The sequence below is a fragment of the Thalassophryne amazonica genome, chromosome 14, assembly GCF_902500255.1.
Source record: "Thalassophryne amazonica chromosome 14, fThaAma1.1, whole genome shotgun sequence".
Lineage (NCBI taxonomy): Eukaryota > Metazoa > Chordata > Actinopteri > Batrachoidiformes > Batrachoididae > Thalassophryne > Thalassophryne amazonica.
The window spans coordinates 45,309,775-45,326,614 of NC_047116.1; the positions used below are offsets into that span (position 1 = coordinate 45,309,775).

At 40.8% G+C, this 16,840-nt stretch overlaps 1 protein-coding gene across 2 annotated transcripts in view; it reads left to right on the forward strand.

The window, feature by feature from the left end:
* Window positions 1-16,840, forward strand: part of LOC117524148 (ephrin type-A receptor 6-like) — an 866,515-nt gene that overhangs the window by 709,275 nt on the left and 140,400 nt on the right. For both annotated transcript variants that reach the window (XM_034185882.1, XM_034185881.1), the window contains one exon: window positions 12,984-13,092. In XM_034185882.1, coding sequence (XP_034041773.1) covers window positions 12,984-13,092 — 109 coding nt within the window. The remainder of the gene's footprint in view (window positions 1-12,983; window positions 13,093-16,840) is intronic.

Sequence of the window (16,840 nt, forward strand, 5' to 3'; positions counted from 1 at the left end):
GGGTAAACGAAAAGATTTTTGTTAAATTGTGGGAACCATATTTGAATATTATATCTATGAAATAGGAAATACAGAAGTCATCTCTACATTATTATTATTATGCATTTTCCTTTTTGTTACTGCTGAATAGTGATATTTGAGTGGATTGTGATAAATTGCGCAATGTAAGGTTTATATGTGCACAAGTATGGATGTGTATGTGTGTGTGTGAAATGTATTGTTCTTCTTGTATATTGACATGTTCATATTGTCAATTATTCATATTGTTATATCTTTGCAAGAAAATTTTATAAAAATACTGGAAAAAAAAGCATGCAGTCAGAAAGTTCTTCTGCTGTGGATTTTGAGGAGCAAACTGGAGCAATCTGAATTATTCAGCAGCTGATGAATGAATATGGGTGTGTGTGTGGAGACAATTCACCTCATTCACAATGTGACAGAACTTAAGGATGCGCTGTTACACGTGATAGTGCGCAACAGCGCGCAACAACGCAGAACATTATTCTTGACTGTGCGTAATGGTTCCTGATAATTCTCCAGCAACACGTCATTAATTGTAACACGTGGTAACAGGTTGCAGCAGTTCCTGAGGACACCTGATGCCTCTGCACTGAATCATCACATTTGTGATCAGCGGCCAAGAATGTATACTTCGTGGCATTCATGACTTGCCATCGTTATGTGTAAACGTAGCATTAAGCCTTTAACCTTAAGGACGCATGATAATCCTGCGTTCTGAGAACACAGAACACAGGCCAGTATGTAAGGTTTAATTAGGTCAGCTAGGTAGGCAGCCACTAGTACAATTTTGGAAGTTAGTAATAAAACCTTAAATTCGGACCTGGCCACTGGAGTGAGGCCAAAATCATGGTAATGTGGTCAAAATTTCTACTACTAGTCAAAGCTGTAACAGGAGAATTTGAACCAATTGGAGACCTCTAATGCTGAACTGTGGTAACCTTGAGAACAGGACACTGCAATAATCCAGTCTAGAAGAGACAAAGGCATGGATCAGAGTGTCTGCATCCACCATAGACAGGATAGGACAAATCCTTGCTATATTGCAAAGATTGAAGAAAGCTATCTTAGTGATTTTGCTAATGTGTGAGTCAAAGGACAGTGTCAGATCAAATATCAACCCCAAAGTTCTTCACTTGACTGCTGTGATGTATAACCCATGCACAAATATGAGCTGATGCACTCTTCGTGTATTTGGTTTTGATAGTTAAATACAGCAACTGCATTTACACGCACGACAGCACAAAGTTAAATTATCAGCCTCTGTTCACCCACTGCCCTCAAAATGTCACATCTCTCTCCTCACCCAGCTTCTGTCTCCACCAGGCCTGGAGCCATACTTCCTTCCCAGGCAACACTGCAGCAGTACAAAATTGAAAAAAGAAAAAAAGATTTTGTGTTGAAATCTACTTATTACAAATGAAAAAGTGCAATGGCCTTATTGTCATTGTACACCCATATGAATTTTGTCCCCTGCATTTAACCCATCCTAATAATAGTGAGACACAGTCCAACTTCGCGGAGCAGTCGGCAGCCACAGTCCAGTGCACAGCCCTAGAGACACTGAATTGGTCAAGGGCAGAGAAAAGAGAATGGCCAAATGTTCATTTTTTTTTATTATTATCATTATTATTTTGGATGGCTGGGAGAAACTAGACCTGGAGCAAACCTACGCAGACGTGGTGAGAACATGCAAATTCCACACTGTGGGAGGAATCAAACCCCAGACCTTCTTGCTGTGAAGAAAGAGCGCCAACATTTAAGCCATGATGTTGTCCCTTTATTCCTTTGGAATTTTTAAAATTTACAGTTCATTATATTGCTGGAAAATAGATAAAACTGTTGTGAGTTCTCTCCATGAGATCTTGCAGATGACATGAACAGAGAATCGAATGTGCAAGGTCCAAAGTTTACTTTAGACTTTGAAAAACATTAAGCTCATCCATGGTTGATTTTGGCAAACCAAGTGTAAATATTGTAAGTGTAAATAAAATAAGTGTTGACAACTGACACAGTAGATAGGTAAATGTTATCACTAAGGGCCCTTGAGCAAGGACCTTAATCCCCCAGTTGCTCCTTCCATGGCAGCACCCTGACAACAGTGCATGTGTGAATGGGTGAATGCACGGCATCATTGTACAGTACTTTTTTGAGCTTCTGGTTCAGATGGAAAAAGAACTATATAAATGCAGTCCATTTACCTGTCCAGCAGCTATCCAGCAAACGTTTTGTGTGAAATATGTCCATATTTTATCCAGAATTCTTCACAATATGATTTCTGGTCTCCAGTGTTTACAACCACAGTTGCAGTGAAGTTGGGACGTTGTGTGAAATGTAAATAAAAACAGAATGCAATGATTTGCAAATCCTCTTCAAACTATATTCAATTGAATACACCACAAAGACAAGATATTTAATGTTCAAACTGATAAACTTTATTGTTTTTGTGCAAGTATTTACTCATTTTGAAATGGATGCCTACAACATGTTTCACAAAAGTTGGGACAGTGGTATGTTTACCACTGTGTTACATCACTTTTCCTTCAAACAACACTTAATAAGCAGTTGGGAACTGAGGACACTAATTGTCAGTGTCATGATTGGGTATAAAAGGAGGATCCCCAAAAGGCTCATCCGTTCAAAAGCAAAGATGGGGTGAGGATCACCACTTTGTGAACAACTGTGTGTAAAAATAGTCCAACTAAGAACAATGTTTCTCAACGTTCAGTTGCAAGGAATTTAGGGATTCCATAATCTACAGTTCATAATATAATCAGAAGATTCACAGAATCTGGAGAACTTTCTACACATAAGCCACAAGGTCAAAAACCAACATTGAATGCCTGTGACTTTCGATCCCTTAGGCGGCACTGTATTAAAAACTGACATCATTGTGTAAAGGATCTTATCGTGTGAGCTCAGGAACACTTCAGAAAACCATTGTTAGTTAACACAGTTCGTCACTACATCTACAAGTGCAAGTTAAAACTCTACCATGCAAAGTGAAAGACATACATCAACAACATCCAGAAACGCCGCCGCCTTTTCTGGGCCTGAGCTCATTTGAAATGGACAGACGCAACGTGGAAAAGTGTGCTGTGGTCTGATGAGTCCATATTTAGGGCCCGAGTAGGCAACGTCCTACGAGGACCCTATTGTAATTGCGCTGTTTATTATTATTATTATTATTATTATTTATTTATGTATTTATTTATTTATTATTATTATTATTATTATTCTCACTCTTGAAATCGAAATTTCGGCCTCTTCCCATGCTCAAAAACTCACCAAACTTTCCAAAGTCGTCCGACAGGATCCGAAATTCGATATTTTGGGGGCCTCGCACATGGTGGCAGAAAAATCAGGAAATAGCGCCCCCTAGAAATGTTCAAAAACCCCTCCGCTTTGGGCTTTTTTCGTCGTAGCGTCACGAAATTCGGTACACATATTTACCATGCCAGGACACACGAAAAAGTCTCTTACTGTCATGGTGAAATATTGACAGGAAGTCGGCCATTTTGATTTTAAGTTTCGATTTTGAGCAAATTTTTGCCATTCTTGGCCATTTCCACTACTTACATTTGAACGAACTCGTCCTAGGGATTTCATCCGATCGACTTCAAATTTGGTCAAAATCATCACAACACAATGGTGATCAAAAGTTATCAAAAGATTCTAATTAAGTCAAAAGGCGTGGCTGCTAGGGGTCGTCAAACTTTGGCAAGCTTTTCGGAGCACGCCATTTCACTTCGAACGGCTGTCACGCCCACATACTTAATCATAGATCCTTCAAACTTGCTGGACATGATGAGGGCTCTGCCCTCAACATCTACATATCTTAAGTTCCCACCTGCGCCATAGCGCCCCCCCAGTGGTGGCGGGAAATGTCCTATTTTTACTTTAAGAGGTCCTAATGTCACATACTTAACCCAATCAACTTCATTCCACTTTTAAAACATGCAGAACAAATTGGTGAACATAGGCGATAAACGCCGTGTAACGGCGTCCGTGTGGCGGTGTACCGAATATTGCCCATTCGCCATGAAATTACGTTCTTCCTTTTGACGGCTTTAATTTTGTCACATCATCATGAAAATTGATACACAGGTCAAGCACGACAACCTCTTACAATTCATAGGGGCGTCGCCCATGGGCGGGGCAAAATGCCTCAATAGCGCCCCCTTGAAACTTTCAAAACCCCCTCCCCATACGGGTTTTTTGGAGTAGGGAGATGAAAATTGGTACACATGTGTGACTTGCATAGACATACAAAAAGGTCTCTTGCACCATGGGTCTACTCCAAACAGGAAGGCGGCCATTTTGAATTTTCTTCTCATTTTGGCGTGATTTCCACATGTTGTATTTGAACGAACTCCTCCTAGAGATTTTGTCCAATACACTTCAAATTTCTTCCAGATCACCCAGAGACGATACTGACCAAAAGTTATCAAAAGCATTTTTGTATGTCGAAGGGTGTGGCCGCTATGGTGACGCCATTTTGACCCTTCGCCATATGAACATTATACTTAAACAGGTACTGAAGTCACATATTTAACCCCATCAACTTCCTTCCACTTCTAAAACATGCAGAACAACTTGGTGAACGTAGACGATGATCGCCGTGAAGTTACGAGTAACGGCATCCGTGTGGCGGCGTGCCGAATATTGCCCATTCACCATGAAATTACGTTCTTCCTTTTGACGGCTTTAATTTTGTCATATCATTATGAAAATTGAAACACAGGTCAAGCACAACAACCTCTTACAATTCATAGAGGCATTGCCCATGGGCGGGGCAAAGTGCCTCAATAGCGCCCCGTTGAAACTTTCCAAAACCCCTCCCCATAGGGGTTTTTTTGGAGTAGGGAGATGAAAATTGGTACACATCTGTGACTTGCATAGATGTACAAAAAAGTCTCTTGCACCATGAGTCTACTCCAAACAGGAAGTTGGCCATTTTGCATTTTCTTCTCTTTTTGACATGATTTCCACATGTTGTATTTGAACGAACTCCTCCTAGGGATTTTGGCCAATGCACTTGAAATTTCTTTGACAGCATCCGAATATGATACTGACCAAAAGTTATCGAAAGCTTTTCTCTATGTTGAAGGGTGTGGTCGCTATGGTGCCGCCATTTTGACCCTTTGCCATGGAATATCAAGTCATGATAACTCCTTCATGCTTGCCTGATTGACTTGAAACTTCACATGTATGATGACGGTTGGCCCCTGAACACACTCAGCCCCTCTGTTTGTACACTGGATGAACAATCAACATGTCATAACTCCTTGATGCATTGTGTGATTTGTTTAAAATTTTAACTGTGTGATGAGTGGTTGCCCCTGCATGCACATGCCCACATGTGGTCACAAGGGCCTGGGTAGGTGGTTGCACAGAACAAGGGCCCATATATGACTGCTTGCAGTCCTAGTTCAAATTGTTTTTGGAAATCATGGACATCGCGTCCTGTGGACAAAAGAGGAAAAAGACCATCCAGATTGGTACCAGCGCAAAAGTTCAAATGCCAGCATATGTGATGGTATGGGGGTGTGTTAGTGCCCATGGCATGGCCAACTTACACATTTATGATGGCACCATCAATGCTGAAGGGTACATCCAGGTTTTGGAGGAACACAAGCTGGCATCCAATCAACATCTTTTTCAGGGACATCCCTACTTATTTCAGCAAGACAATGCCAAGCCACATTCTACATGTGTTACAGCAGCATGGCTTTGTAGTAAAAGAATGCGGGTACTAGACTGGCCTGCCTGCAGTCCAGACCTGTCGCCCATTGAAAATGTGTGGCGCATTATGAAGCATAAAATAGGACAACGGAGACCCCAGACTGTTGAACAACTGAAGTCGTATATCAAGCAAGAATGGGAAAGAATTCCACCTACAAAGCTTCAGCAATTAGTCTCCTCAGTTCCCAAACACAGCCCCACAGCTGTTGTGAAGAAAAACAAAATTTAAAAAAATGTATGCTGCGATGGTTTTGTGCATGCAGGAACAGAGCAGCTTTTCACAGCAGCTCTTCACAGCACAATGTGGTTACACATCGCACAGCTGCTGTGAAAATAAAAAATAAAAATTACATGCCACCCACGTGAATTGAACCCGCACTTTCCAAAAGATCTGATTGCCAATCAGAGACTTTACCACAGATCTAGCAGTGACCACTGAAAGGTGCAGGAAACTGCCTGATATCATGAAGAACATGGACGTATTTTAAAAAAACAAAGCCACGCACCATATAAAAACATCACATTTTATTGAATCCCTCTTATCAAGTGGACAATATGAATATAATCTGTCTCTTTCTATGTAGATGACCCATGGTCACAGGTGTACAGTCATGAAATGACATGAATGAGAAGCAGAGCGCAGTTATCATGTCCACATCTGCTGGCACGTGTCCAGCCGGCCACGTGCGCATGTCCTGCCTGACAGGCATGTCTTATGGACGGCGTACCGCAGGACTGACATGGTGTCATGTGGAACAGAGCTCATGTGAGTGACGTGACAGTCAGATCGCCGGCTGCGTGTTATGATCTGATGGTCCGTTTTAACCTGGGGTCAGCCTGTCAATGTGCACACCATGCACGTGCTCGCTCGCTTGCTGCAGCCCGTTGCCACAGCAATATATGTTTTTATTTATCTCCACGTAAGGACAGCAAGCAGACACACATGTGTCACAGTGGGCAGTTGTTAGTCCATATCCATCCAAACACAGTACACGTTGTCCAACCATGACATCCAGATCCACAGATCTCTACAGCCGCTTCTGTCGGCGGCCATACCTCCTGTCAGTTCAGTGCACACACCAATGTGTCACTGTTTTTGTTTGCAAAGCCACACTCATGGGGCACTTAAACAAATTTCACTGCCAGCTCGACAGTGATTGTCTGCTGACTGCTTTCATGTTAACAGTGCAAATGGCCACACATTTTTTTAAGTGCCTTGCGAGTGGTGTTAGATGGCCGACACCCGGCACGGGAGGGATTTGATGGGCTTGCACAGCGCACACTCTGTCTTTCAACCACTGGTGTGCGCAAATATTTGTAGCAACAGGTGTACAAGGTGTTAGAGGCAGCTACGAATTTACAAGTATTGCATATGATTTCTGCTTCATGCGCACTTTATGCGTAATTCGACCAAATTCGCACTATGTGTGAAGGGGCCCTAAGGTATGGAAAATAACCTGAGGACTCTAGGGGTTAAGACCAGGTGTACTTTGATAATGTTATAAACAGAAAACTGTGAATTCTTTATTTGAAGACTAAAACAAAATTGTATTTCTGTAGAAATTCTTTTTATGACTTCCATGGTTAACAAAAAAAGAGAAAAAAAATTAATTGAAAGGGACTCAACCTTTAATATAACAGTCACTGATGGTTAATGCTGGCTGCAAGCAACTCTTCAGTGTAATATCGAGTTCACACAGCCTAGAGGACCACCTAAGGCTTTGTGCATCAAAATGGATGACAGCAAACAATAAAGCTGGATCAAAAGCCAAAGCTAAAAATTTTACCATGAGAAATGTTTTGCTGTCATACTGCTAAATTGACCCTAAGGATAGACATTCTTTATATACAATCTGGAAATCATGTGATCTGTATAGGTTTTCTTCTTCTTCTTCTTCTTCTTCTTATTCAATAAGGGGTTCATTCTTTAAAACAGCTGCTGGCAAAGGTTATTTTTAGGTGAAGTTATTCTTCAAACATTGGGAAAATGATATGCTTTGGAAATAATAGAGTACCAGTGCATCAAAGAGCATTTTCACGTGTAGTCCCTTTTTAAGAACATGTTCAGACTGAGGTTGGTGATCTGGTTTGAGCCTGATTCAATCCAGATTCCATTCAAGATGGATAGCATTCAGGCCCAGTGCTGCCAACCATCCCTCATTGGCGGTGACAGTCTCAGTATTTATCCCGTGTCCCACGTCCCGCATGAGTGTGTGCGGGACACCCATTAGTCCCGCATTTGTGTGGGTCCAGGCATGCCTTCGGACCCCCCTAGTTACGCTTCGTGCCCTTGGCATGGGTGTCCCACATGGGTAATGTGTGGATATGGACATCAGAGTGCACCCACCAAATTTTCTTACTGAAAAGGCCCCCCCAAAGAAATAAAGTTGTTTAATGTCTTTGCCTTTGCAGCTGCACTGAACACCACCACTGTTGAGAAGAAACTGTGGGTGCATGGACATAGCGAGGAAGTTGATGCCATGAACCTTGAGCTAGCCGGATTCTAGCCACATTTGCGTTCACATCATGGTGTATCCGGCTCAAATCCTGCTTAAAGGATGGAAAACAATCCAATCGTAAATTTGATTTGTGGCATTCAGATTAAGAAAAACACTACCCGGCTCAAGCCGGATTTGGCCTGAATCCCGCTCAAGCCGGATTGCCATCCCCTGTCTCATCAGAGTCTAAATGAACCAGCCTCAGTCCCCTGTAAGTGGATGAATAAAGAACTCATGTCTTTATATGATCACAGTGGAACTGATGGATTTGTCTCTGATGGGATTATAATCTCTTTATTGTCCAAAATGCATGACTTTTACAACTCAGCCCCTTGTTGATTTGCATTGTGAGTACATTTCCAACATAATGAGATGGCAGACAGCTAAAGCATTTGCACTCTTTCGTGTGCATTATAGACATTCTCATGATTGACTTTCAAGAAATGATCCAACAGCAAAAGGGGAAACTGATGACAGCATGGCTCATATTGCATATGTACACAAAAAAGCATCTGAGAGACAAAAGAGGTTTGCACCAGTAGCATCAAAATTGTTTCCTCGTGTAATATCTTGGTAATTTGCTGGATTGCCAGTAAGTTGCTGAATATTGTAGCTAACCAGTTTTGTAATCAATATTGTTCAAAGGTAGTGTGAGTGCTGTAGAGATTCTGATTTATTTCGAGTGATGTCTGGCATTCCTCAAGGATGTGTGCTGACTCCTACTCTACTTTACACAGACTGGCTGTTGGATAAGGTCATGCAGTTCAGTAACTTGTGTGCCATTGTGATTGTCATACTGTGTTCTTTGTGGACTCAGTGAGTTTGCTGATTGCAGCACCAGAGAAGCTGAGTGAGGCTCCGTCCACACAAAGATGGGTTTAGGTGTATCTGCAAAACGTTTTGTATTGCATTGGTGTTTCGGCATAGCCCCACCTTTCTAACCTCAGCTGCTCATAATGGATGATATGTTGTTGTTACCTTTCCCCATGAACTTGGGCGGAGGTTATGTTTTCACCCGTTTGCTTGTTTATCTGTTTGTGAACAGCCTGTAACCCACAATTTTTCATATGTCATTATGAAATTTTAGCATAGCATTCACATCCTAATTACAGATTCAATTTTCAAGGTCATAGTTCAGATCAAAGTCAGGAATAATCAGGGAAAATTGGAAAAATCCTTATCCTTTGAACAAGTTTTCAATATTTTTTAACTGTCAAAAAAGATTGATTGCCTTACACATTTGACAGCATTATGTAGGATTGTATCCTTTAACAACTGATAAAGTTTGGTCTCTATCTGTACTGGGTTACAGATTTTGTGCCCATTCAAATATAACATTGAAAACCCCATTTAATTAAGATCTGGGGCTGATGCTATTGTATACGAAGGCTGAGTACAAATTTTACTAAATTATAAATAACTTTTTAATGATTTGACATAGAAACTTACTCTTTTTTGTTGCTGAAAAGTTAACTCCGTGGACTTTTGAGCCAGCCATCCACCATCATTGTACTCCTCATAGAAGCTGTATGATGATGTGCTGTATGATGTGTACAATGTGAGTGTCCAATCGGAATTGGTTCACCGTCACATGGTTTTCCAATATCCAATCGTAGGGCAGAGCACTCTCACATGGTAGACCAAAGATTGTTTGTAGAAGCAATGTGTTACTCTTTGGCACGTGAATGCTGTCTGAATAGCCTCTGGCTGCTGGCTCCATGCGTAAAAGCACAGCGTTGCGCATATGAATGAAGGAGATCAGCGTAAGAGGGTCTCATACAACCTTATGTGGTCAACCAAAGAGTGTCACTGAGAGAAATGATTCACTACTTGGCCAGGGAATATTGTTGAATAAGCCTCTCTCGCTGTCACTCATAAAGTGATGTTTATGCTTTTGAATGAAAGGGGGGGTGTCAACAGGGCCTCATACTGTGAAGAAAGGTTGTTTACAGTGCTGGAACACATTCCAAGAGGGAGTCAGACTCCATGGAAATAAAACGTTTGTGTTGTAAGCCTTTGTGTAATAGCAGACAGAAATTGCTTTGAGATGTGGCATAAAGACAAACAAAATGCATAGACCATTTTGTATATATTGTTCAAAATGTGCATTTGTGTTTATTGTTCGAACCTAAATTTTGTAAATTCTTTTGTACAAGATCCCAAATTAACTTTATAAAGTGTCAAAATAGTTGTTTATTATAGTTTGCTGTGTGTTTTGAGTAAATGTGTGTGAAAATTATTTCCACTTTATTTTTTATTTTCTTATTTCTGATTGTAAACCTTCATTAGACTTATAAAACACCACTATAGCATATATATTCTGAAAGTACATGTTGTCCTGAATAAAAGAGACATACCACTTGATTGTGGGATGCAGGGTGAGCTTTTAACAGCAATAATAAAACATTTATGCCAGGCGAGTGAACTGTACAAAAAATGCCCTTGGACCCCAGAGGGTTAAAGGGTTGGTGCGGAGTTTTGTGGTTCACTCATACGAGTACAAGCTGTTTCACCGTGAGGTGCCCTGAGTTATACTTATTCGCACTGTGTGAAGGGGCCCTTAACAATGTCACCTGTGTCACCGATTCCCACCTGTGATGTTTCTGTGTGGAGTTTGCATGTTATCCCCATGTTTGCATGGGTTCCCTCCGGAACAAAGTGAAAATACAAAGAACAAGTGATGATGCGGTGGAAAATGGACATGTGTTGCAGTTTGTTTCTGACCCAGACCTCAAACGTGTCGAGGCGGTTGTGTCGGTGAGAGAACGTAGCTACTCTGCTTAGCTGTGTAGGTTAACACTTACCTTACTTAAAGCGCCTTGGGGCAACTGTTTGTTGTGATTTGGCGCTATATAAATAAAATTGATTTGATTTGATTTACTGAAAAGACCTCTCACATTTGCCTTGTCTTCCCTTCTCCACTGAGAACCAAAAAAACTGCACTTTTCACGACTGCTTCAGCGATTGCTGCCGAAAACAAAACAGCACACCATGTTCCCATGTGAAGTTATGCTGTGTATATTTTGCGCACCGGGAGTGGCTATCCCCATAACTGGTCAAATCCTGCAATATCACGCTGAGTTCAAATGAATTCAAATGAGACTGTGCTGCCCTATTAGATTCTCTGTCATGTCATGCAAATTTTTTTTTTGTTATTTGTAGATTGACATGTCTTTAGCAAACAGTGTAGATCTGGGGGACGTCCATTTAGTTAAGGTGTGTCATTGTAGATGTTCCTGTTTCCTCCATAGACTACAGGCGTGTTGCATTCAGTGCAGATTGGCTGTCACACAAGAAAGAAATGAGCCACTTCAGGCACAATTTTACTGTGTGCATGAGATATTTTTATACAGATGAGATATATTTATACAGATACACCCACTGAAATGTGAGAATTTGGGAATGTTAAACATCAATCCATCTATTTTTTAAACCACTTCAAATCTAGCAATGTGACAATCATCATTTAATTAAATCAAAAAGTGTTTGGTAATAAACATTGTCTGGTGCACTTTGTGTTTGTTTGTGTGTGTTTTTATTATTTATCTATTTCATTTTTTTGTGTAGTCTGTGTCTTTTATTCTCAACTCTTCTCATGAATTACAAAGGTTCAGCTGCCCTTTTATGTTGGGTGAGGTATTGTTGAGAGGTGATTTGGCTTTATTGTGCCCCTCTGCCTTCCAAAGCTGCAGAGCTTTGCTTTATCTGCGGATCAGATGACACCTGGCCAATTCTTTGTACTGCCCAGCCTTTTATCTGAAAGAGAAAGCAGATTTGGCCTCTTTCTCTCACTCTCTCTCCCCTGCGCTCTCTGCGTGTCACTCAATGTCTTGATCGCTCCATTTTCCTTCCACCTGTATATTGTCTTTCACTTAAGTTTATGTCTTTCTTTCCATTTATCCCTCTTCTGTCATCCTTTTCCTCATCTTTCACCTTGTATCCTTCATTCTTCATTCTGTCCTCTGTCACCTCTTTTTCTCTTCTATGTGCACGCAAACGCCTCATTACAGCAGCATCAGTCCACCTCACTGGCTTCGTTAGTGATGGCAGATTTGTGAAGCTGACTACGGGCAGAACTGTCTTGTGTGATCTGGATACCGCCACTTCCACTCTTTTTCTCACTCTCTTCCTCTGAGTGCTCTGTAATTATGTCTATCAGACCACACACACACACACACACGCACATAATATACCCCTGATACAAATGCACACACACAGCCATACTGTATAAACCCGGACGAGCCCCGCTCATCAGGCTTACCGACCATGCATGCTGATCTCCAATTCATATTCATTAAGCATGAAATATTATAGAAATAAGTTTGGTAATAGCATTCATCTTTCAATTATCTGAGATTCGTTCGCCTTGTGACAAGATGGAGAAAAGGGAAAATCATGAATACCAAATGGGACCAATTTAACCAAATGATCACAGACTAAATCACAATTTCATGAATGAATAATATTAATTAAACAGAATCAAGCCAATGAATGATTGCCATATGAAAGCTGACACTGGGGTTTTTAGCATTACAAAGAGCTGAGCCAACATCTCGCTGTGATATATTAAAAAAAGACTGTGAATGCTTTGTTATATATTGATGGGAAGTGATGTTCATCTCCATCTGACCTTCGTTCCTCCCTCATCTTCTTTCCTACTTCCTACAGCTTATCCCTATCATACTTTTTCTCTCTAACTGTTCTTTCTGTCTGTACCTTCAGCATCAGACCTGGCATCTGACCAAGGCCAGGTGTTGGTCATTGTCACGGCAGCAGTAGGAGGCTTTACTCTCCTTGTCATCCTCACCCTCTTCCTCCTAATTACAGGAAGGTAAGACCACTCCACTTAAGCTGATTTAAACCTGAGTGCTTAGTAAATAACATTACTGTTTTTACTGTATTGTGTGGTTTCTGACAAGTTTTGAGTTAATTCACTAATACCTTAAATTTCTCAGTTAATATCAACCTAATCAGTATTACTATTTTGAGAAGTCCAGAATGTAAATATCAATGTCCATTGTTCATATCAGTGTTGTTATTGAATATATGTAGCTTCTCTGAAAACATTACTCCTATCAACATTTGATTTTGGCACCATTCATCCTTGACCTAAAATACATAAACATACCAAATGGCAAATGTCAGCTCTTCCATTTGTGCATGAACAATTTGCACGCACACACGCTCAGCTTTTCTTTTTCTTTTTTTCTGCATTCTGCTGTAATTTGACAGAGACGGTGGCGAAAAAATATTATAAGCAATACACATTTCACTCATGGTACCAACATAACACTTAACTAAACTGACTAAATCAACTGAACAAAAACACAATAAATCAATAACACTAACAACATGAACCACAATAACAGCATTTAAAACCCCGAACTCCCATGGTGCATTGCAGCACAATGTCCAGTGTTTACTGGTTAGCTACAATCGCAAATTTCTTAAAACATATTTGTCCTGTCAACTGTCCGTTTTTGCAGTGTTATTGAAGCTATACACAGGCACATACGCACACAGAGGCCACTTGGCTATTATAATATAGATGTTTTGAGAACCTTAGACGTTAGATAGATCTCGACAGTTTTCTGAAGAACTCAACCCTTTTAATTGCAGAATTTTTGTTAATGCTAATTTACTGTCTCAGTATTTATAAACTGTTTAGGTTCTTGTTATCATATACACACTATTATTATTATATCATCATTATTATTATTACTACTACTATCAGTATTATTATTGTTATTATTTTATTTTTAACTTCTATTTTGTCATTTGATTTTTAAATGGTCCACAATGGAAATAAGTGTTTTCACTTTCTTATGTCATCCATGCATTTTTAACGTATTTATAATTATATTATGTACTTACATTGAATTTACTAAATAAAATCAGGCACTCATGCTTTTAATATATCGGTGATTTATTGCACCCTGCTGGATTGGTGTGTGAGTCCTGAATGTAAATATCAGTGTCCATTGTTCAGTGTTGTTAGCTAATATATGTAGCTTCTCTAAAGATATTAGTTGTATCATTGTTCAGTTTTGGCACTGTTCATCCTTGACCCAAAATCTATAAGCATACCAAACAGCAAATGTCAGCCCTCCATAGTATGTGCATGATTAAAGTTACAAGCGTGCACACACTTTGTCTTTTATGCATTCTGCTACATGTAGGTGCTTTTAATTTGACGGAGACGGTGGGGGAAAACATTAAAAGCACTACACATTTCACTCATGGTGCCAACATAACACTTAACTTACTCATGGTGACAGCAACATAACACTGAACTAAACTGACTAAACCAATTGAAATACAGAAACACAATAATTCAGTAACACTAACAACTTTGTTAAACTAACATGAACCATAATAACAACATTTAAAACCCCAAACACCAATGGTGCATTGCAGCACGACGTCCATTCTTTGTTAGCTAAAATTGCAAATTTCTCCAACAATATTTTCCCTGTCAACTTTCCAATTTCGCAGCGTTCATCCTTGACTCAAAATACATAAGCATACCAAATTGCAAATGTCAGCTCTCCACAGTTTTTGCGTGATCACGGCCATACACACGCACACATGCACACAGAAGCCCCTTGGCTATTCCAATATAGATGACTTTGAGCTTAACCTTACAAGATCATCCAAGGTCAAAGGCTATGTGTTCATAAACAAGAGATGTATGACTTCCTATTTGTGTTTAATAGTAACCATCGGCATATCTTTAACCAGTTCTTCAAAATAGCCATTCTAAATGCCACCAACCCATAACAATTCGACCAAAATATTGACCCTGGCCTGTGACCTTGAGCTTTGATCTTCTTTTGTCCTCCGGCTTAAATTACTTTTTCCTTGGCTGGTCCTCATTTATTCCACCAAGTTTGCTTACATGCAGATGGATCGACAACAGATAGTCAAAATAAATCCAGTTGGTGTAAAAAGCACCAATATGTTGAGGAAAACATTAATTATTTGAGTCCTTATATATATATACGAGGTCTGTTAGAAAAGTAACCTTTTTATTTTTTGCAAAAACTATATGGATTTGAATCATGTGTGATTGCATCAGCCAAGCTTGAACCTTCATGCGCATGCGTGAGTTTTTTCACACCTATCGGTTGCGTCATTCGCCTGTGAGCACGCCTTGTGGGAGGAGTGGTCCAGCCCCCTCGTCGGATTTTCATTGTCAGGAAATTAGCTGATCGACTGCTGCTTTGCTTTATCAAAATTTTTTCAGAAAGTGTGAGAGACAGCCAAGTGGAAACCATTTGGAAAATTTAGATGGCTTTCGGTGAAGATCTAATGGGGATCACACAGATTAAGGACAATTACAACTGGATTAAAGGCAGCCCACAGCGGCAGATGGCGCGCCGCACACCGAGTGGCAATCAACAGGCTCAAAAGACCAGATAATTTCCAAAGTGAACGCTTTGTTGATCCGGGACGTCATCTGACTACCAGAGAAATGGCAAGACAGCTGGACATAGCACTTTTTCGGCACATTCCACTGTTACAGGAGTTTTTCTAATGGAAAGAGGAGCGGAGAAATTCGCCACGGAGCCCCTCATGGCGCGGGACGAAAGCACCTCCATGTTGGTCTCACAGGACAAGCCCTAACATGCCCAGCTCTTGCACCATTCGGAAGATTCAGATGTCTTTCGGTGGCTTTTCAGTCGTGTGACTATCCAAGAAATTGTGGACGACCTGGACATGCCACAACATGTCCTGTGAGGCTTCATCACAGGGTTGCTTTTTGTTGTGTGCCCTGCGCCTCCGTCCCAACGCGCGAAGTCCTCCGCACGTCTTTTCATGCCGAAAAAGTGCTGATGTCAAACTCTTCTGCCATTTCTGTGGTAGTCAGACGTCATCCCGGATCAACAAAGCGTTCACTTTGGAAATGATCTGGTCGTTTGAGCCTGTTGATCACCGCTCGGTGCGCGGCGCGCCATCCGCCGCTGTGGGCCGTCTTTAATCCAGTTGTAATTGTCCTTAATCTGTGTGATCCCCATAAGATCTTCACCGAAAGCCATCTGAATTTTCCAAATGGTTTCCACTTGGCTGTCTCTCACACTTTCTGAAAAAATTTTGATGAAGCAAAGCAGCAGTTGATAAGCCAATTTCCTGACAATGAAAATCCGACGAGGGGGCTGGACCACTCCTCCCACAAGGCGTGCTCACAGGCAAATGACACAACCGACAGGCGTGAAAAAACTCACGCATGTGCACGAAGGTTCAAGCTTGGCTGATGCAACCACACATGATTCAAATCCATATAGTTTTTGCAAAAAATAAAAAGGTCCGTTACTTTTTAACAGACCTCGTATATATATATATATATATATATATATATATATATATACACACACACACACACACACACACACACACACACACACACACACACACATATGGACCAGCACCTCCCTACCTCGCAGACCTGGTTAAGCCCTACGTACTCGCTCGGGACTTCTCTGTCTTCCCAGGGTGAACACAAAGCCTTTTCATATCGTGCCCCTGCCCTGTAGAATGATCTCCCGCTGCACATAAGGCAGTCGGACACTATGGAGTTT